Source organism: Mauremys mutica, chromosome 3, assembly GCF_020497125.1.
Source record: "Mauremys mutica isolate MM-2020 ecotype Southern chromosome 3, ASM2049712v1, whole genome shotgun sequence".
Taxonomy (NCBI): Eukaryota; Metazoa; Chordata; order Testudines; family Geoemydidae; genus Mauremys; species Mauremys mutica.
The window spans coordinates 110,335,624-110,358,390 of record NC_059074.1 but is presented as its reverse complement, the minus strand read 5'-3'; the positions used below and the strand labels follow the sequence as shown (position 1 = coordinate 110,358,390).

At 42.8% G+C, this 22,767-nt stretch overlaps 1 protein-coding gene across 2 annotated transcripts in view; it reads right to left on the bottom strand.

The window, feature by feature from the left end:
* GRM1 (glutamate metabotropic receptor 1) overlaps positions 1–22,767 on the bottom strand; it is a 290,329-nt gene that overhangs the window by 198,486 nt on the left and 69,076 nt on the right. Inside the window, exons 2-3 of one of the 2 annotated variants that reach the window (XM_045011681.1) lie at positions 21,910–22,068; positions 21,384–21,633 (exon numbers count right to left, since the gene is read on the bottom strand). In XM_045011681.1, coding sequence (XP_044867616.1) covers positions 21,384–21,633; positions 21,910–22,068 — 409 coding nt within the window. The remainder of the gene's footprint in view (positions 1–21,383; positions 21,634–21,909; positions 22,069–22,767) is intronic. The other variant, XM_045011682.1, reaches the window with a different exon arrangement.

Sequence of the window (22,767 nt, the reverse complement as noted above, 5' to 3'; positions counted from 1 at the left end):
CTGCCAATGTAAGTCACCCACTACACTGACTTAACTCCACCTCTGCGAGAGACGTAGCACATAGTAATTAGGTTGAAACAGTGGTTGTGTAGACACTACATTGCTTACATCACCTGTTGCTGCTGGGGGCTGACAGCTGGAGCCCCGCCACCCAAGACTGACAGCCAGAGCCCCACTGCCCTGAGCTGACAGCTGGATCCCCCTTTCCAGCATCAGTCCGAGGTGGTGAGGCTCTGGTTATCAGCCCGGTGGGGCTTCAGTTGTCAGCCCCAGGGCAGTGGAGTTCCAGCTTTCAGTGCCCCATGATGCGTGCTCCTGGGGAGGACATGCACCACTGGCAAAAGCAGCATAGTGTGAACATGAACAGCCAATTACTGTGGTGGCTGAAGGCCGACCCAACTTAAGTTGACTTAATTTTGTAGCATAGACATGCTTAATTAATGCTACGCTTAATTCCAGATTAGACCAAGAAGCCACCTGTCTGAAGCCACAGAAGGAAAGAGGGGAAAGGGCCACATTAAATTCTCACTGATTAGCAAGTTCTGAAAATGCCAATGTAATAGCTGTTATATTTTTAAACATCTTTTCTGGTTATGTCCTTGGTCCTGAGCGCCTACGTACCAGAATAGCTTCTTGCCAGCTTTACTGGTTATTAAGCTCCTTGCTCAGCACCCACTGCCATTCTTACAGCAGACCTTCAAAAGAGCTATACATGTTGGGAGCTAAAGTCTTCTGAAAAATCTCGACCTGACTGTGGACATGAACACTTTTGAAATCTGACCTTTACAGATAAAATCCTGGCCAGTGCTGTGCTAGTGCAAAAGAAAGAGAAACAAGGCCTATGGGTGGATTTTCTTCCCATGAAGCAGCAGAGCAGGATGTTTCAGCAGCGCTTGTTAGGAGAGATAGTAAACCATGCCCCACATCCACAAGGACCATAGTCTGTGGGTAAAGAGGCAAGATGCTTTAAATGGCTAATGCATACAACAAAGTCAGCAGCAAGTACCAGCCAAAGGAATATATTACTCCAGCTGAGGCAATTTGACATAGGCTCCACAGGCATCCCACTCCCATCCTTACAGAATCCTGATCAGATTAGCAGGTGTCCTTTTGGAGAGGACACATCAGACTCTTTCTGTTCCCTACCTCATTGCAACAGTCCGACCAAGACTGAGTCACCAATATTTGGATTTGTGTTATTCATAGATTGTTAGTCAGGATATTTCACTGATTATTATTGTTAAATTTTAGATGGTTTACAGCCTCAGATATTTGACACTCTCTCTCCTAAAAAGAAAAAAAGTAATACTTGCCAGATACACTTGGCTACATTGTAGCGTTGGGCAAACAACCGGAAACAATTGCTGCTAACTACAGAGAGATGATGACACTGATGATATGCTATCTCTGTGGTAAATATCAGCCTTTGTTTCTTAAAATACAGGGTTGCTATTTATATGTTTATTTCAGCCAAGGTTTGGTTTCTCCTATAGGTCAGAGTGAAAGATGATTATTTAATTTCATCCCCATATGGTAGAAACTGCTGACCCCAATATTTACATCTGTTTTTGTATTATAGTTAATCAAAATACGTTAATTGCATCCGGTAGGTACAATGTCATCTAGCTTTCCAAGACAAACAATATATTTAGGAAATCAGTTCTATTTTAAGTGTACAGGTGTAATGTAAATACTAATGTATGTGTGTTGGATAATTTGAACTGTATGTTCATGTCATAATTTGACGACAAAAAAGAAGCCAAGCCTATTTTGTGTTACAACAATTATATAAACCAGTCCTGACAGCCTGTACTCCAAATAGTAAATCCAGATGTTATCACAATGTCCAAAATATAATATTGATATAGCCCCAGGTGGTGTACCTCATCCAGTGCAGTAAATGCCCTTATAACAACTATGTGGGTGAAATTAATCACTTAGATTCACGACTGAACTCTCATAGGAAAATGATAAAAAAAAAAAAAAAGACAAAAACGCCCTATCACCTGTGGATGAACACTTTTCACAAAGTGATTGCTCTGTATCAGTCCTCATCCTCAAAGGAAACCTGAACAACACTTTCAAAAGATGAGCCTAGGAGCTTACATTCTTAGCTTTGCAAGACACTAAAAATCATGGACTGAACAGAGACACTGGATTTATGGCTTATTACAAAAATCTGTAACCCACTAACAACTCCCCAAGCTGCCTCTCCCTGCTCCCATCTTCCTTTCCCCCTTATGACTGGAGGAGTGTTAATGGACCATTTCACCTTGAATGGTCCCTTGAAATATGTGTTACATACTTATGCTAAACAATCTGTATTTAGCTGTGACACTCTGAGTACGTTTCCCAGGCTTGAAGAAGAGCTCTTTGTAAGCTCAAAAACTTGTCTCTGTCACCAACAGAAGTTGGTCCAATAAAAGATATAACTTCACCCACCTTAGGTGTCTAATATCCTGGGACCGACATGGCTACAACATCACTGCATATCATGTTACTTAAAATATTCAAAGCCTTAGAACTACTTCAAACCTTACATTTAAAAACTCAACACAAACAAACATCAAGAACTTTCATATGTACATTTCTTTTTCCTCTCCACCTTCCCCCCAAATGTGGGCTTCCATCTAAAAAAGGTAATTGGAAGAAGATGCAGGTTGAAGGCCTGGTGGCTGGAAATCTTCAACAGCTTTATACCTTTGAAAATGGGAGATTCCCATTGTTCCTATGAGGAGCACAGCATTCACCTACAGACAAAGAAAGTTCTGAGATACCAAACCAGTTTCATGTGGCCCAGTGGTTTCACCAGTCCCACAAAAATCCTGTTCTGGTGCCTTGAGCTTCCGCAAGAGCGCCACAGCCTCCAGCACTGGAGGTCTGAGGTCTGCTCCAGAGCTAACACCTGTTGAGGATCCCCAGCCTCTATCCATAGAACTAGTTAACTTAGAGTGGAACACAAACTTTAACTCTGACCTCATCGTTCCCTCACATACACATAACACCATGCAAAATTAACCAGTCTGGAGATGCCTAAATGATGTATCATCACGTTGTTGAGGTCAAAAGTTTTGTGTTTCTGTGTAAGTGTGATGAATTTGGCGTGGATACTATGTTTCCTAACCCTAAAATCATTTATCATCATGCTTTTAAAAAAATTAGTATTTCAGTCACTTTCTCCCCCTAATCCAACAGTGAACTTTTGACCCAGGCCCTGAAATAAATAATACAAAAGTACACCACCAAGAGATATGAACAGATCACATTTAGAAACTGACAAGAGTTGTCAGTTGCTCACCAGTCATGCCACAATCTAAGTCAGTGTATCTAGCAACCCCGGAGCTCTTGTCACAGCCAGGATGCACTGTCAGCCTAAATGTATTGGCTATGAGAAAGATACATTGATCGCTAGTAGTCCAAAGCCTTCTGTTTTTGCTGTCCAACTCCAAACATAATTGCTGAGCGTACATCAATGTCAGATATGGGGTGGAGAAATCACTAAGTCAGACTCTAACTCTAAAATATGATGCAAACGATTCCTAGTCTTTGAAATTAAGGCACCCATTACCACCTTTTTCTCCCCAGCATCACTCAGTATTTTACTCTAATTTTCAAAGAAAGTATTTAATAACTACTCAGGAGATATTTAGATGCCATACATTACCTAGATTTTGAAATCTAAGAAATGGAATCGATTTTCAGCTCAAATAACTAGGGCTCAAAATTCAGCAAACTCTACTCCCAGCTTTCAAAGGGAAGAAGCCCATGCAAAGCTGGTTTTATAGCACTGGAAGCTCCAGTGAGCAGGTTAAGAGCTCCCTTACCTGTTTCAGGCCACTCAGCCCCAATGGGAGATACAGCACTGAGTACACTAACAGAAGGTATCAATTTTGCCTACCAACAGTCTCCATGGGTTTCTGCAGTGCAGACAGTGCCCATAATTTTTACAGAAGTGGGCAGTAAGTCAATGAGGAATACAAAATGAGGCTAGTCAGAGGGATTTAGTGAATAGGAGTGAAGCTAGAGAGAGAAAGGGGAGACGTGGTGCTGTCAGAACATAAATATTAGATAAAATATAATCGCGATAAAAATGAATCCGGGGGAGGAGAAAAGAATAAAAGAAAGGAAAAAAAGATGGTACAGGGATGTATAGAGAAAGGGAAAGAAATCAGCCAGAGAAGCCAGTGCCAGCCATCCCCCCAGCACCAGAACTGTACAGGGAAGACACCTGTCTTCCCATACATAGACACACTCTGGGGAAATTAGGACCCAAATGGTACATTTCCTCCTCCTGCCATGTGGCCTTGGGAAAAATTGCAGAGAGGACCCAGCCAGAGACTCCAGCTGACAGGAGCAGCTGGGGAGGCAGCCAAAGCAGAGAACTTTCTTCAGTTTTGACTGTAACTCTGTCCTATGCTGACTGGTTGTTTGCTACAACCCTCTGCCTCTCGCTCCCTCAGTCTCCTCTTGTCAACTTTGCTCCACACGTCACCCTCCTAGCCTCTTCAACCCAGCCATGCCTCCCTTCCCTTCCCTGTCTCCTTGCCCTTCCCTTCTCTTTCCCTTTAGTTTATACTCTACTAGCTAACCCCACCCACCCCCGAGCTAACATGCAGTTTGCTGCAGTCACATTGTTCACTCCACTTGTGCATTATATCCCTCCCCACAACCTCGGTCTGTCTTGTCTATTTAGATTGTAAGCTCTTTGGAGCAGGGACGGTGTGCTACTCTGTGTTGGGTCAGTGCCTAGGACAATGGGGTTGGTCCTTGGGCACTACCATAACAAGATTAATAAAATAATGCTAATGGGAAAAAAAAACAGAAAGAAGAAGGGGAAGGGGTGGGCAACTGAAACAAAATTCAGGAACCAGAAAGAAGAGCCTGTCAAGAGGAATGACTGGGAAGAGCTACAACGGCAGATAAACGAGTACAAAAGAAGAAGTTTGGGGAATAACGTGATGGAAAGCCAATTGACTTTGGATCATTTGCTTCCCTTCCCACATAAAACCACATGGAAAGAGAGCACTGCCCCTCAGAACTGTACACCCTTTTCTAGGTAGCTATTCCTTGACAGGCGGGACCAATGGCAGAGTGAAAAGGGTAGGGGGAAGGACAGCCAGGCTTCACAGCTGGCTGACGCTTTCAGAAACAAACAGGGCGAGGTCCCACAGGTCTCAGTCCATTCACACTCCACCACAGCCCTGCAGCAGCAGCTGCATTTTCACTGGTGCAACTATACCTCCTCAGTACTGCAGAGAATCCATGAAGGAGAAATTACTACTCAGGGAACAATAACTTAGAATGCTTGTGGCACTGTAATTTTTGCTCCCCTGAAAGTGTAGCACCCTGCATTGAACAGCTGTATTTATTTTAGTTTGTATAGATTCTTAGACTGCCCTCATCGCCGTAGCAGCTGAGTATCTTCCAGTAGTGCATTAAGTGACACGACTAACATCTATTGCATGTGGTTTGTTCAGTCTCCTATCCTCACCCTCAAGGGAGAATTGTGTGTGCCGTGAAGTGTTTTATTTTGATGGGGTTTGGGGTTTGTTTATAGGGAGGAGGGGATTTTTTTTAAAATGTGTATGTTGCTATGTGTGTATGTTGGAGAAGGCAGATCAAAGACGTGCACCTTCCACTCAGAACAGAAGGTGGTGAGATTTGTGATGGGCCTTCATTTCTATGGGAGTTCATGGTACTATCTTAGACTGGGCCCTAGAAACTATCTATTGAACAGACAAGCTTTAAATTTATGGAAGAAAAAAAATGTCACTGTGCCAGAGGAGCTTCTCAACCTTGATCTTCATCCTGGGGCTTTAGGCTACCTTTTAGATATCTTGGTCCCAGGCCAGTGAGTACCTTGAAGATAAGGACTGAGATCTTGAAGTTGGACTGATATTCTATGAGAAGCCAGTGTAGAGACTGGGGGATGGATGTGATGTGGTCACAGTAGCCTTTGTTGTTAGATGTGTGCTGTAGTGCTCTGGACTAGCTGTAGTTTCCTAAAGGCTGAAGGCTTCATGCTCACTTATCCTGCACTGCTGTGGCCCACCTAGGAGATGCTGAAGGCATGTATAACTGAGGTCAGGTCGTAATCTGCCAGTATGGGGCAGTTTACTAGCCAGCTGAAGATGATAGAAGGTATTGCTCTGTATAAGAGCTTAGCATCAATGAGGAATCCAAGAACACTTCTAAACTACAGACTAAACTGACCAATTGTGAGGGTGTTCCTTCAACCCAGGGAGACTGCACCTTGACTTATTTACAGACTATTCCCCCCACAGCTACACAGCTCTGAGCTCCTGTGTTGCAGGAGGGAAGAGAGGCAGCTACATAGTGTGCTAAGCACTGCATTGTTACCTTCCCTATCTGCATAGCCTCTTAATCCTGAGCCTCACTTTCTGCCTGTTTCCCACCGTTTGGCTCCCCTTTGCACTGCCCAGAAGTCCATAGGACCTGGACTTCATAAAAGGGCTACAAGCAAGACCAGGTGTACTCTGCAGCCATCTGGACCTAAATTCCACGGCAAAACTGCCTTGTTTCTGTGCTGCTCAGATTGGAAATTCTGTAGCAGTTTCATTTAAAATTAATAAAAAGGTTTTTATTAAGTTAAATACTAAAGTGAATAACAATCAGCACAGTAGTTGTGGTATTATTTAGTCTGATGACTTCAATTCATTTTAAACTGTCCCCACTATTTCAGTTTTCAATATGCTGCAGATTGGTGCAGTGACAGTCTATACATTTCATTTCAGAAGTTACCATGAGTAGAAACCTGGGGTTCTGGAAACATGGACAGGGGTCACAGAGATCTTTTGGGGCCTGGGAAGGCATGGAAAGTGGTTTGGAACTATGGGATAAGTACATTTGTTGGATGTATCTGCTAAACTAGTCTGCAGTGAAATAGTTGTGTTTTGATTTTTGGAACACAATTCTGCAGCATGGCTGGTATTCGCCACCAAGCTCCATAGCCATAAAATCATGGAGGGTATGGGCCCCAGGTATTAGACTGACTGAAATCAGTCTGCCATTTTCTCCAGTTCAGGGACTCAGACCCAAGGAAAATGTGTTCTGTGTTTAAAAGACTAAGGGCTAGATCCTGTGCTCTGACACTCAGTAGTCCAAGCCAGGAGAAAGGGGGATAAAACTGGTTTGACGTGATACCTGATTTCTGTGCGGCCTCAAGGGCTGAAATGGGAGACATCCAGGCTCAGAAAAGCCACAGCACTTTGTGCTACAGTGAGGCCAGGGAACACTGCACCACCTTTACTGCCCTACACACTCTCAGACAGCATATAAGGCCACAAGCTGACCCAAAGGCTGCAAGGGGTCTCTCTCTCTCTCGTTTTTTCACTTTGCTTTGTGGGTGGACTTCAGTCCATGTCATCTGGTCAGGAAGGTGAAATTAATTCCTCCCTGAGCCAACTTAGGGGAATCTAGCCTTCTTATTAATTATTTGTATTGCCACAGTGCCTAAGAGCCTCAGTCCCCAACCAGGGCCACACTGTGCTAGACAATAAACAAAAAGACAGACCCTGCCCCCAAAGCAACCCTAGAAATATTTAATTTGGAAGAGACATGGGTACATGTGCAAAGAATTAAAACTGCAGATTAATTTCTCCAGCCAGTGCATGTGTCTCAATTTGGATCACAGAACAAATAGTAATTCTCCATAGTTCTCTGGCTTCTGGGATCTAGCCCTTATTTTGTTTCCTCTTTATGCACTTCCCCAGTTACTTCTTTGTTGCTAATTCATCCCTCCCTATATCCTCATCCCTTTCTTTTCTGCTACAATGCATCTTCTGTCTTCTTTCCCTAATCACATCTTCCCTTCGTATTTCCCCCACTTTTAAATTCCGACTGCATCTTTCTGCTGCTGACCTTCACCGGAAGAGCAGGTGGGGCTGTTATGTTAGTGTACACTTTGATCTCTAAAGTGTTCAGAAATGGTAATGATGAAACTGAAATTAGTCATATTTAGAGGATCAAGTTCTTGGGAGGACTTTGTTATACAATGCCTCAGATATTGCTATTCTCACTGCAGCTCTTATCAGAGAGATTGCAATAGAAGGTGGCAAAGTTCTTTATCCTCATTCAGGGCTCATTTCATAGTCACTGTTATCGCAGTGCTGAGATGAATTCATTTGGTATGCATGCAGTTTAACACATCTAATTTTGTACCACAGGTGTTCTATTGTAAATCAACCTTCGCATTACACATTAAGAACTGTAGTATCTTTGCTACATTTCAATGTCTACTTATCAATCAGCTGACATTATACTTAGTTACTCTGAAATATCTAGATAGCTACTTGCCACTCATGTGAACGACAAATAGAATTGTCCCAATATTATTGCTATGTTAACTAAAATAAACACACCCTGACACCACATTTATTTCAATCAGAATCCTTTAGAAAGGTGGATTTCTATTTCAAACAGTATAAATGTATTTCAGACTTCATTAGTATACACAGTGTCCCCCTGGAAAGTACTTCCCTCCTCCCCCCTTGAACCCAAATACATAAAGATGAATTAGCACAAAGAAAGACTGAAGTCTTGACTTCACAACACCAGGGTAGACATTCAGAAAAGTTTTAATATCTTTAATTCAGGGAAATTTGGGTGCCAAAGACTCACTCTCTCTCGGTCTCTCACTCCTGCATGCACACACAATTTCACTGCTCCAAGAGACACCCAAGCTGGAGAATGTGAAAAACTGTCAGGGCTTAAAGGGCACTTAGTCAGAAATGTGACTCTTTAAAAATGAAGTTATAAGCCTCTGTATTTGTTCTCTCACAATGACTCCATTTCTGATTTCTTTCATCTGCATTTTAGAAGATCACTTCTCTAACTGCCAGCCCCTAGATTCAGCCTGGGATTTAAAACTCTCCTGTTCTTTGTCCTTCGCATCACTGCCTGCCACAGGTGCTGACTTTTGTTTTTGCCAGTGTGTGCTTTCCACCTTCTGGTTTCACTGTGCACCAGGTACATGCTCCTACTACCTACTGGTGGCCTATGGGTGCTGACCCCCCACCTATTTTTGGGGGGGTGGGGGTGGGAGCTTGAGCCCTGTAGCACCCACAGAGTCAGCACCTATGCTGCCTGCAATAAAGTTCTTGACATCAGAATTTAGTTGGCAATTTTGTTGATGCGGTGGGCTCTCTTCATAGCACTTCAAGCCTAATATGGTGATTTAAAAAACTTTGAGTTTGCCACTGAAGCAAGCAGTTATGACCTGAAGGCACCCAGCGAACCTGAATAAGAAGGTGCCATTTTCACATAGCTATTTTTTCTGAGTACTTTAAACTTTATTTCTACAACCAAAAACAAGATCTATCATTCATAAACATTAGGGCCTGTTCAGTCACAACCTCAGAAGACGACATCTAGAGCAGGACAAGAAGGTATATCTTGGAGGAAGAAAGTAGATCTAAACAATATGGGGGTGGGAGAGAAAGGTCAACCAAATTAATTTGTTCTTACCTACACCCAGGAGTTTGGATAAGATTTTCAAGAGAGCTTAGTGCTGGCCTCTCTCTGCCCCTACTGAAGTCAATGGTAAAACTCCCATTGACTTCATGGAGAGCACACTGAGGCCAACACTGAGTGCTTTTGACTACAATAAAATGTTTAAATATAGCAGAAAAATATTTCACTGTAGTGGTAACAGGCACTAGAGAGCCCAATATGCTAATCAGGCATGGTCAGAAGGCAAGTAGGAACATGTACAAAGGGAAATGATTGATGAAAACGATTCCAGTATATGGAAAAAGGGGAGAGCAAGTGACAGATGTATTAGTATAACTGCAATGGAGATGTCTAAGGTGGCAGAGAAAGGAGCATTTGCAGACAATGAAATATAAAAGTTTTCAGCAGAAGTAATACAGTATCTCACAATGATGCAACCTGCTACAAGATGTCAGCAGAAATAAATCAAATTCAAGTAGTACCATTCCTGTACACTGGAGTATTTAAATTCTAGCTATTGTGTCATTTGTCTAATGGTCAAGCTAACATAAGTGCCTCCTTTCTGCCATGATCTCTTCAAGAATGAGACTAGAGAATTCAGTTTTACTGAGTAGAAACAGAAAAACAATCCCAGACGCTTTTGTTGTTGTGTTTAATAGCAGTTGTGCATTTCTCTTTCTAACCAAAAAGTGCCCTTCCTAAATCTATGAAGAGAATATGACCAAAAGGAGAAATTTAAGCATGCTCCCATACAGGCATAACCAAATCACAAAGGTGGGAAACACCTATAAATCGAAGAGCTTGCAATGAATAATGAACACTATTTAAAGCCATCTGAAATAAGTGGCAGGTCAGTAATGAGGCATTAATGGATTTCAAGAGTTCTAAACAAACTTTCCCTTTAGGTTGCCTCCTTTTTAGGAGATGAACAAAATAAAATGCAGATGCTAGATGACTGAAGTGGAATGTATCTAATGTATGCAGGCATTGGATAGATCCCTGGGGGTGGGATTAGAGCAGGTCAGGAATTTTTCAATGAAATCTTTTTTGGAAAATGCTAATTAATCAAAAACCTAAACATTTTGCAGAAAATGATCATTTTCACAGTTTGTCTCAATATTTTGGAAAAAGTTGAGACATTGTAATGGCATTTTGTTTTGACTATTTTAAACAAAAAATTACAGCTTTCTGCTTCAAGATAACTTTATTTCAAACTCTAAGCTAATTACAGTAAAAATTAATAAATAAAAATGGTTGAAACATATGAAAAGTTTCAAAGTTATCAAAACATTTCAACTGTCCTGAACCAAAAAAATTTGTTCACATTTTTGTCCCAGAAAAATTTGAGATTGACTTTTCATCCCAATTTGGATCAAGAATATTCTCAAAATCTTAAAAAAAATTTATATGATAGGAAAAACATTTTCGTGTTCATCTTTAATTGAGATTTAGAATCCTATGGCACCAATCCAAACTGATTCATAGTGATTAAAAGACATTGTAAGGGTATATCTACACTTATTAGTGGAGACAGTTACACATCCATGTACTGCTAGAGCAAGTACCCTGTACCCACTCTGAATAACCACATATGATGTGACCCACCGACCCAACCCTTCCTGCCCAGGCTCTCCACCCTCCATGTCTGGCTGGGCCCCCGTGACAGACCTGCCTCTCCTGGTACCTGGTCTTCCCAAGGCAACACCTAGGGGGCCCGCCCACACAGGGTCACTTGCCCCCCCCCGGCTCCCCCAGATTTGTCAGGGTTCACACCAGAATGTGGCCAGCAGCAGCCTTTTAGCAATGGGTGGGAGTGAAGGGATGAGATCTGCTTCCAGCCACATGGGAGGAGGAGGGGGGAAGGGATGACCTGGCCCATGTCTTTTCAGAGCTCAGTTCCCCCATCCCCATGGTGTGGCTGGAAGCAGCTTGTGCCTTCCTGTCTGCATAGTGTCAAAAGGCAGACAATGCGTCCAGGCTACTGAAGGCCACTGACATAACCGCTTCCTGCCTGCACAGTAGCAGGAGGCGGCTGGGTTAAGCCCTAACGATGCATTGTGCACCAGGGCTCAGCGAACCTGACAGCAGGGGCTTCAGAAACCCGGCCAGAGAGGGGACTCAGCAGGAGAGTGTGGTTAGGAGAGGGAGGAGCCCCGTGTTCCCTGGGGGCAGGACCCAGGAAGGAGGGTGAAGAAGGTGCTAAGCCCCTGCCCTGGGGGCTGCTGTGGAGCCTGCAGTTTCCGGGCATGAACAGGCTGGAAATCACTTCCCCCCATCCATCACTCCAGAGCTTAGCTGAGGGGCAGAGAGGCTTCCCCATGTCAGTGCTGTGCGGGGGTTTGGCACATGCAGGGCTCAGCTCCTACCAGCCAGCTCCCCAGGCCAGAGGGTCTTGGGCTTTCCCAGGGCAACAGCCCAACCAGAGGCAATGGGGGAAGGAAGGAGCCTGCCGGCCAGGCTGTTGGCGAGCTGAGTGCTCTGACCAGGGGCTGGTTCTCCACACAGCACTGGGAGTAGGAGGGGGGGGGGGGGATATGGAGGAGCAGCAGGGCTGGCAGAGGGGTGGCAAAAGAGAAAAGCAGAGAGAGGACAGTGAGAGGGGGGAGTACGTAAAAGGCCGATGACTGGGCACTGGGGGCGAGACGTAACCGGCCGCCGGCTGGCGCCTACCCGCACTCCCCAGCCACTGCAGCTTGCAGCATTCAGCTAGAAATGGGACAGGGCCCCACATGTTGCATCTTCACCCTCCCACCAGCTTTGCACACCCACTCCCATCATCAGCCACTGGACCCGCTACTCACCACTGGTGGGTGGGCGGCTGGTGAGAAGGGATCTGGCCAGCATCAGGACCCACTAGTACTCATTGGGAGGGGGACAGACAGAAAATATGGGACAATTTGCCCCTTTTTAAAAAAAAGTCAGACACTTGCAGGAGCGTTTAATTACAGGACATTTGGTCACCCTAAAAGGCCCCAAAAGCCTTAGCATGAGCAGCTCACCAAAACTGACCCTAGATCATAAGCTAGCCATGACCCAATAGCACAAGATAGAATGTTGTGATAAGTGAACTGCTGACAAGTAACCATAAAGGTGCCAGGTTTAATTTTGAACATCTGCTGATATTCCTTCCACAAGAATACCATGGTAAATAATTGACATACATGCTAATAATATTGAGGTAAACAGACTAGTAATCTATGGAAGAATGGCACCCCAACATCAATAAGGTGAGGAAATGCAAAGGCAGAGGAGATGAAACCCCTACTGAATTCGCCATAGGCATAGCAACACATTATAAAAGTTGCATCCTAACCTGCGTGCCTTGGGAGATGCTAGGATGACAACCACTAGTGATGGTGATGAAGATGACGAGATGGATGAGGAAAAAAAAAAAAAACAAATACTTCAAGTTGTTCTGCAAGGAATGGTTTGAGTACATGGATGCTCAGATGGCCATTCTGTGTTACTTCTGTCTTTCTTGGTTGGATTGTTTGCAACATTGCTAACTTTGTTAATAAAACTTACTCAAACTTAGGAAAAGTCTTCTGTAATTGTGTTACAACCATGCATGTCAGGGTTCACAACTCTAATAATACCGTGCTTCCTCTTGGGATAAGAACCTATCAAACCTCAGAGTGTTAACTAGGAATTCTTAAGTAATCAACATAAATTAATACACAATCAATAGATCAGGCAACACAAAGGCCTAAGCTGTATTTGACAGTCTTTTTTTTAAAAAAGGAAAAGAAATAAAACCACCATGTTCATCACCATGGTACTATGGAAGTGACTTGACTACATTGCATGCACAATAAAGAGAAATGTTCAGTGGGTGTTATTCAGTGTAGCTCTATTGGAGGATTATGATTTTTTATATATACATACACACACACACACACACACATACACATATACACACATATACACACATATACACACACACTTTTAGTCATGTTCCGACATGTGTTAATACATTCAGTATAAGGACAGAAATTTGTTCTTTGTCATGTTTAATCCTATATCACTTACAGGAACCAAGGCTGTAAGATCCAGACCATTTTTGTTCAATTTTTTGTAGCTCCATGAAGTGTGGTGTCTGTTGAGGTTCCCAGTTTGGGATGGATGTTGAAGTGTTGGTAGAGGTGGGGTGTTCCAGGCTTCAACAAACATTCACAGCTTTAAATGGACTGATTCTTGCAACATCACAATGAGGCAAAGAAGTTAATAAAGCCTCCACATCATTAATATCAGTTTTCACATCAACGGCTATGCCACATTTTCATGAAAATTGTTAACTACAATGTCATAGCTTCATAGTGTCGGACTACTGGCAAGGAATGCTTTTCTTGGAGACCTCATGTCCACCCCATGACAGGCCATGAGACTCTCTATTACAGAGTGCTTTGCAGCTCACAGCCCCTTGACACTGAGCTAAAGAATGGAGAGTGAAGAACCAATGATTACTACTCCCGTACCACTGTAACTGGAATCCAGATTCATTCTACTGTTTACTACTTTAGTTTCCCTCAGAGGGTAATCACAAGGTGCACAATGAGAACATAGCAACATTGCTCAACATCTGCTCAAATGAGAACTGGCATATGACTCAAAACCAGTATATCTAGGAGTAACTCTAGCTCATACACTTTACTGTAAGGACAACCACAACAAGGTAGCTCAGAAGATTAAGAGCAGAAATGGCCTTTTAAATAAGCTTTCAGGCTCAACTTGGAGAGCCAATGCACCAACGCTGCAGAGCTTGGCGCTAGGTTTCTGCTATTCAGCTGGAGAATAACCACACAGAAGCACAGTAAAATCACCCCCCACACAGTTAACTGATGTGCAATTGGCTCAAATGATAACAAACAGGGACTGAGACCGACAGACACTGAGTGGTACCAGTCCTTTCTACTATCCCAACTCCAAACATCAGGCATTATATTGCAGCAAAGGACCTCCTTGACAAAAATCCAGAAATACCACAACTGCCACTTTTCAAAGATATGGCAAGTGACTCACCAAAGGAGCAGTATGGCCTACGTTCCTGGCCATCTCCATGGCAGATGTTGTTACATTATGGTGAGCAGAGTGGGAACAAGCTGCTCCCTTTATAAGGAACTCCTTCCACACTACTCAGCCTGGTGAGAGACTGCCTGGCTTCTAGCCCCTGCGCTACTTCTGGTGCAAGCTCAATCATTTCAGATGCAGGGTGGAAAGGTGTGTGATTAGATGACCACACCTTTGGACTCAGGAATGGTCCTCTATGTGGTTGAGGTGCAGTTGAGGATACCGCACACCTCCTGATTGACTGCTTATCTGGTGCCAATCCATCAGGCCTTTTTAGACACCATACTCAGAGGGCTTGTCTACATTACCTGCTGGATCGACAGACAGCGATCGATCCATCTTGTCTAGTCTAGATGCAATAAAACGACCACCGAGAACTCTCCCATCAACTCCACCAGGGCAAGAGTCGACAGAAGAGCATCAGCCATCGACTTGCCGCAGTGAAGACACCATGGTAAGTAGATCCAAGTATGTCAACTTCAGCTATGTTATTCACGTAGCCGAATTTGCATAACTTAGATCGATTCCCACCCCCAGTGTAGACCATGCCAGAGATTCATAGATTTTAAGGCCAGAAAGGACCATCATGATCATCTAGTCTGATCTCCTGCAGATTACAGGTCACAGAACCTCACCTACTCACTCCTGTAATGGGCACATAACCTCTAGCTGAGTTACTCAAGTCCTCAAATCATGATTTAAAGAATTCAAGTTACAGAGTATCCACCGTTTATACTAGTTTAAACCTGCAAGTGACCTGTGCCCCGTGCTGCAGAAAAAGGCAAAAACTGCCCAGGGTCTTGGCCATTCTGACCTGGGGGAAAAATTCCTTCCTGACCCCAAATATAGTGATCATTAGACCCTGAGCATGTGGGCAAAACCCAGACAGACACCTGGGAAAGAATTCTCTGAAATAACTCAGAGCCCTTCCTATCTAGTGTCCCATCACCAGCTATTGGAGACGTACTGCTGACTCCAAAGCTACTAAATGCCAAAACATGTTTGATGCCTACTTAAGTCCTCTTGACTTTTGGGGGGGGGGGGAGGAATTTATACATTTCTTTATCTCCCTACTTGATATTCTGAACCTTTTTTTCATTTTTACTGTACCATTTGTGCATTTGTTAATAAAACTCCTGTGTCATGGTACAGACGTTTGTGTCTTCTTGTGATAGCTAGCATGTGCTAGAATTGACTAAAAATTCAAGTGTAGATATACCTCACATCTGTGAACCTATGCTGATTTACACCAGTTGAGGTTCTGGTTCTTAAATGTTAAAGTTAGCACTGAAACCAAAAAACTGCCCATCTTCATGGTTTTCAAAATATGGATCTGAATAGCATGGCTTGGTCCTATCTTTATTTCAAATACTTTCCCTATCTGCCAATATCACATCTTTCTCTAGATGTTATTAGAGTTCAACAGATTTGGAGGTTTACTTTGACTAAGCCCCTACCCCAGGTGCAGAGGCTTACCTGAAATCTCTTTGGATCCAAATACACTGACAAAGGGGCGAAGTACAGAGTCTCTCCAGTAACTCAGAGAAGCAGTGGCAGACTCACTACTAGTCATGCTGTGTAAGTGGGGTCTTGATGGTGGCAGATGAACCACTTCTCTATTCTAAACACTGTCTGACAAATACATCACTTGCCACCTACAATCAATATCCTCCTATTTACCAGCTCTGCTGCCCCTGCCTTTTCTAGGTTTGTTCCATGTTTTCCAGCCACTGTTACTTAATCATCATCTAATTCTTTACTTCCCCCATGAAAGCCAGGACATGACATTATAGAAGTTTGGATTAACACAATCTGCTTCTGAGGATGCTGTAGTTCTATTAGTTCTTAAAACTACATTGCTACTTAAAGCATGGCTACTGCTGCTCATGTTAATGTTGTTTCCCCCATTCAGTCCACTACAGAAGTGATGAATGAAGGGCTAACCTGTTCTAAAGTGCTGTTTTTTCAGTGTTTCTGAATTCAACAGGAGCTGTGTGCTCAATACCTCTGAAAAAGCAGGCCACAACCAAAGCACAGAAGTATAAAAATTCACTGAGACCTGAAGAGAGAGCAATCAGATCTCTGTCCTACTCCAATTGTGAGGAGTTAGTCCTGTGTCCTGACCTTGGTTTAGTCAGGACTGTTACTTTGGAGCACAATGATGAAGAGTTTTCTGCTCTTCTTCTTTATTATGTGCTTTGGTAACAAGTGTAACATGAATGTGAGGGTAGGGCTCTTAATCTTCTTTGAGTGGATGTTTGTGAGCCTAAGGGCTGCTGTTGAGAAATATCTACCTCCCACTTGTTCTGGGCTAACTTGCAAGGTCCATGACAATCAGTTGCAGAGTCTTACAGTAGATTCAGTGGTGGACAGGGATCAGTGCAGGTTGGGAAGGAGCAGCAAATTGCCTTCAGCTGGTTTCATTTAGGAGAAAGGCCATCATATGTGCAAGGTGCAGCCCCTTTGTGAATGCCTGGTCTAGGCTGAGGTAGAGCAAGTAGTAGACTTTGTTCTTCAGTTTGAGCCAGTTGTTCATTCAAGCTGCAATTGCCTTCATGCACATGGGTATCTGTGACAGCATGGAGGCAGAGCTGACTGAAAAAGATACATAGAACTGCATGTTACGTTCTTGGCAATGCAGCCCTTGTCATCTCAGTATGACCTAAGGGTGACATCTAGATGATGACCAGCAGGAATTTCAGTATTAGGCCCTCAGAGCTCTTGAGCAGGAGAAGCTGCCCATCATGGATTCCCTTGACACCTTTGAGGAGCAGTGGGCACTGTCTGGGGTTCTCTGATCCATGTCCCCTTCAGGTTCCCTTTGTTTGACCCTTTGACCTTCACACCTATCCCTGTTACATTTTTGGTTGTCCCCCATAATTATTTAAGTTCCTGGACTTTGTGGATCCTCCCCACAGGCTAGGGGACAGTCCTTTAGCAGTGGGCAGGCTTGTGCCCGTCCACTTCCTGGGACCCAATATGGGGGAGGGAGGGATGATTCCAAGACCAGCTGGGAAGAAATGAGTGAAGTCAAATTAATGAAATTCTATTGTCTCCTGCTAGGGCATGTTGCCAGATCAGCAGCACTTTGTGGTCAGTGGTGTCTAAAATGGATCCTGATCACCCAACTGAACTGCCAGACCAAGCCCAAATCCATTACTTAGGGCCCAGTAACTAGGCACAGGTGGGACTATGCCCAACCAGTCCCCTCCCCAGACAGGCACCAAGTAATTTCTTGTAACACTTACGATGGACCAGACTTGGCTCTCATTTGCAAAAGTGTAAATCCCAAGAAGTATAACTGAAAGCCAAGTTTGGCCCAACACCACCTTTCCCATACCTTGAATTTGGTTTATTAAAAGAGAAACTGTTTCTGACAGTCCATTCCTTTTGAGAGTGAAGCTGCAGACAAAACTGGAGAGGAGATGTCAAAAGACATTAAAAACTAAACAATTATAAACACCTGTTATGTGGCAACAAGATGTAGTACATGAACAGAGGAGATAATAGTCTAAAGCTGCAAAACGGGTTTACTGAACTGCTAGAGATAGTATCACACAAATGCTAGGTTTTTTTGTATAGTGAGTCAGGATAGAGTTATGAGGTTTGCACTGAGTGGCTGACAATGCACCTGCCCCTGTGGATAAATTAAGGGCTTCATTTAGCTTAGTACTGCAAAGATTTTGATATTTACATTCACTCCCATTCCTCTCAATTAAAGTTGCCTCTTAAAAGGCAAGCCACCCAATACCATGTCAGAGCAATGTTGATGTGTGACTCTGTTCCCATTTATGTTAAACTACCCAAATTTATGGCACAGCAGTATCACTGCAACTTAATTGTGAATAATGGTTTGCTGCTTAGTGCTGATCTGCCATTTTTATCACTTAATTAGGACAATCCACAGAAATGTATTTTCTTACAGCTTTGTAAGTGCTTATGAAGCATGTTGCAAGCCCTATAATATTTCTTACCTCAGCCAGCTGCCTGGCACAATCCAGGCTCTAAGTAAAGTTATCACCGGTTTGTTTTATTAGAAGATCAACCCCACCTGCTTTTTTTTTTTTTTAAATAAAACCCACTCAAAGCTTATGAAATATAGAAAACTAAAAGTACATGAAAACACACTATGATTCCCAATGAAACTTCCAATTTACTAAACAAAACACTTGAGAATTTCTGATAAAACTTCTTATAATGCCACAGAGGAAAGTGTTTCATAGTCAGACACCTTCATAAGGATGAGATCTTAATATTCTACCTGGTAGAAGTTCTGATCTAAAATACAAAATTAAAAGGCTTCATATCAGTGAAATATGAAATATGACAAAAGACATTAAAAACTAGATTATAAACATCTGTTATATGTCAACAAGACATAGTACATGAACAGAGTAGATAATAGTCTAAAGCTGCAAAACAAGTTTACTGAACTGCTAGAGATAGTATCACACAAAAGCCATTTGTTAAATTTAGATGATTCAATTCACTGCATTGTATCTGTAAAACAAAGCTTAAGTACCATGTGTGACAATCTGAAACATTTTATTATATGCTATGAAAATACAAGCCATGTGAAATGAGGTACAATAAACTATAAGTACAGTTCTTAGACATATCACTTTTAGTACTATTTTATTTTTATTCTGGTAGCATCCACAACATGGTAGACCCTGTCTACACACACGCACATGCAACCCCTCCTCCAAAGAGCTCACACACAAGAAAACAAGCAAAAGCATTCTATGATTGAAAAGGAATGGTGGAGAAAAGGCAGTGTTGTGAAAGGGCTTGAAGGCAAGCAACAGAAGCTTAAACTTGATGTGGTTGAAAACAGGGAATTAATGGTGAGATTCCAAAAGGAGGACATGGTCAGAGTGACAGACAAGGTAGATGACCTTAGCAGACATGTTTTGATCAGACCTGAGCAAGGCAAGGGATGTGTCAGAAAGGCCAGACGTGAGGAGGCTACAGTAGTCAAGACAGGAGTTGAAGAGGGCCTGAGTGAGGTTTTTCATAAGGGAGAATAAGTCAGGGATGGTTATTAACTGATGGGCCTTAGTGGCAGGAAGGATGGTGGTGTTGTCAAGCAAATAACATGTGTTTTAATATGGCTAAAAACAAAGAATGTAGGCCATAGTTACAGGATGGAAGACTCTCTCAGAAAGCAGTGACTGAAAAAGATTTTGGGATTTTGGTAGATAATCAGCTGAACACGAGCTCCCAGTGTCACACTGTGGCCAAAAGTGCTGACACAATTCTGGACACAAGCAGGAGAATCTTGAGTAGGCGCAGAGAGGTTATTTTACCTCTGTATGTGGCAGTGGTGTGACCACCGCTGGAATACTGTGTCCAATTCTGGTATCCACAATTCAAGAAGGATGTTGAAAAATTGGAGAAGGTTCAAAGGAGAGTCATGAGAATGAATAAAGGATTAGAAAATATGCCTTATAGTGATAGACCTAAGGAGTTCAATCTATTTAGCTCAACAAAGAGAAGGTTAAGTGACTTAGTCCAGCCCATAGGTACCTATGTGGGGAACAAATATTTGATAATGAGCTCTTCAGTCTAGCAGAAGAAAGTATAACACATTCCAATAGCTGGAAGATGAAGCTAGACAAACTCAGACTGGAAATAAGACAAATTTTTAAAAGTCAGTAACTAACCATTGGCATAATTTACCAGTGGATGTGACGGATTCTCCATCACTGGCAATTTTTAAATCAAGACTTGACATTTGTCCAAAAGATCTGCTCTAGGAATTTTGGGGAAGTTCTATGACCTGTGTTACACAGTAGGTCCAACTAGATGATCACAATGGTATCTTCTGACTTCTAAATCTGATTCAATGAACAGTGACACAGAACAGAGAAAATGGAGAGGATTTTGGAGGAAAGATGAGGCATTCTACCAAAGTGTGCCAGGATACTTTATTTGTAATAATTACATTCCCCAAAATGTGGCTTAACTGAAGGAACTACTAAAAACCACGACAACCTACAATAGAGAACTTGGACAAACCTCATGTGAGCAAGCCTAATAAAGGATCAGATTTCAATGCAGGACCTACAATACACAGGCACACAATGTGGAACCAATGGAGACCACCTCTGACTTCAATAACTAATGTACTGAATGCATCTGCCTTATACCTATATGACATTAAATATCATATACATATGCTTAAGCTATTACCCTGGGGGGGGGGAAAAAAATCTGTGAAACATGCACACGTACATACTATAATGGTTAAGTTATCTCATCATAAATAAACTATGTTTTAAAAAAAACTCAAATAAAATCAGTGTCCTGGGATGTTGACCCAAGACTCAGCATAAAGGTATGTAACTAGGAGTGCCAGGTCTTCCTTTTAAGGATAAGAAAATTCTTTTCCATAATCAAAATCATTTTGTAATTTTAGAAAGGGTATAGATCAATGTCTCGTTCATTGTTAAAATGGACAGTATATTTCTCTGCACATCTCACTTCCTAGTCACGTTATCTTGCCTTTATTCAGAGAGCACACAGCACTCCCAGCTAAGATTTTAAGCTTCATACATAAATATATTCCCCCGTTCCCCACGATACTCAATCAAGTTGTCCGTATCTATAAAACAAACACATAAGCATTTACATAAAAAAACCTATCCAAAATTATACTGATTTACTAGTATTTTGGATACTAGACATCTTTACACTCCCTTCATGGGTCCAGTTCTGCCACCTTGTCACCTCTTAACTAAATATTAAGGTATATCAGTAACCGGCAACCAGAGTAACACAGTCCATGCATGGAGGGCTGGCATCCTCATGAGGGAACAATGAAATGAGAGTCAAACACTTACCTTCCAATTAGCAGAAACTCCCCAAGCACTCCAAGGCGTCTCATGGCTATGAGGATCCCCCTCACTGTCATTCCCTCACAGAAACAAACCACAACCCTGGCCTTGGGTAACCTTTCACGGAGCTTCCGCAGCAGCCGATCAAAGCTCTTTTCCCCAGCATTGCTGTAGATCTTGTCTGAGTGAGCGATGCACAGGCCTTCTTGGGCAGCCAGCTCTTTGAAGGCTTCCATTCCACTTTCCCCATAATTTCCTAAACAAAATAAATTATGAGTTTTAATGCAACAGCAAATAGCATATGACAGCCTGTTAAGAGGGGATGGGATGGTGGTAAAAATCTTCTCAGATCAGCTAATAATAGTATCATTGACATTAGGGGGAACCAAGGAGATTCTTCTTTTATTAACTGATTAGTGGGGCTGTTGCATTCTCTGCCTATAACCCAGTAATTAGAATGCAACAGAGCAATGAGAATTTCCTTTATCTTAATTAAAGGCAACTTAATGACTGGAGGCTTTTGCTTTCTTACTTTCATTAACAGTGGATGCCGAAAGCCAGCGTGGAAAGGGACAGAGACGGCGGCAAGGGGAACAAAGGTCAACTAAGGCAATGAGGATATCAGCTCCTTTGTTACTGCTCCGAGGATGTAGGAAGGCCGAAGCCATGGTGGTGCCACTGGCTACTCCAGCTGTTTAAGTAACAGGAATAAGCAATGAAATGAGAGAAAGCTCCAACAGCCAGTGGTAGTTCTAGGCCAGCTATAATGTGCTAATTAATTAAAGTAGCAGTGCTGTTTCTGGTTTACAGGTTGATCAGTTAAGTGCTGCTGTTGCTATTGTCCAACTATAGCTAAAGGAGGACAGGAGACAGTTGATATAGTTTTAATCTGGCCACAACTTTATTATTAGATGCTTGGGACTATATGGCAGACAAGTGTACAGTGCAGGTTATCATTCAATAACTCCCAGGGGTGGAAGAGAAGCTTCCACCATCCTGCCTCTTTTTCCATCCAGGTCCCCAAGACAACCCATTGCTGGGACCTTACCATCCAAGTCCCCCTCATAGAAGGGTTGAGGTCGGCTATAAGAAAGGGGGGTGGGCTCCCTGCCATATCATTCATAGGAGCCCCTTTTCAACCCCTCCATCACTACCCTCCTCCTTTGCACAGCTTCTGACCCCTTCACCCCCCACAACTCGTAAAGCACTGTTCCCTTTTCCCTCAGCAAGCCAGACAATGCCTGCCCCCTCCCCCTTGCTTAAAGGGGCAGTGTGGTCATTCTGGAGTCCCTACATTGCAAGAATGCATAGAAGTGCTTATTATTTAAGGACACTTTTGAAAGCATCCCTCCATGCTCTACTACGGTTGGTAGGCTATTCAGATAAGGCC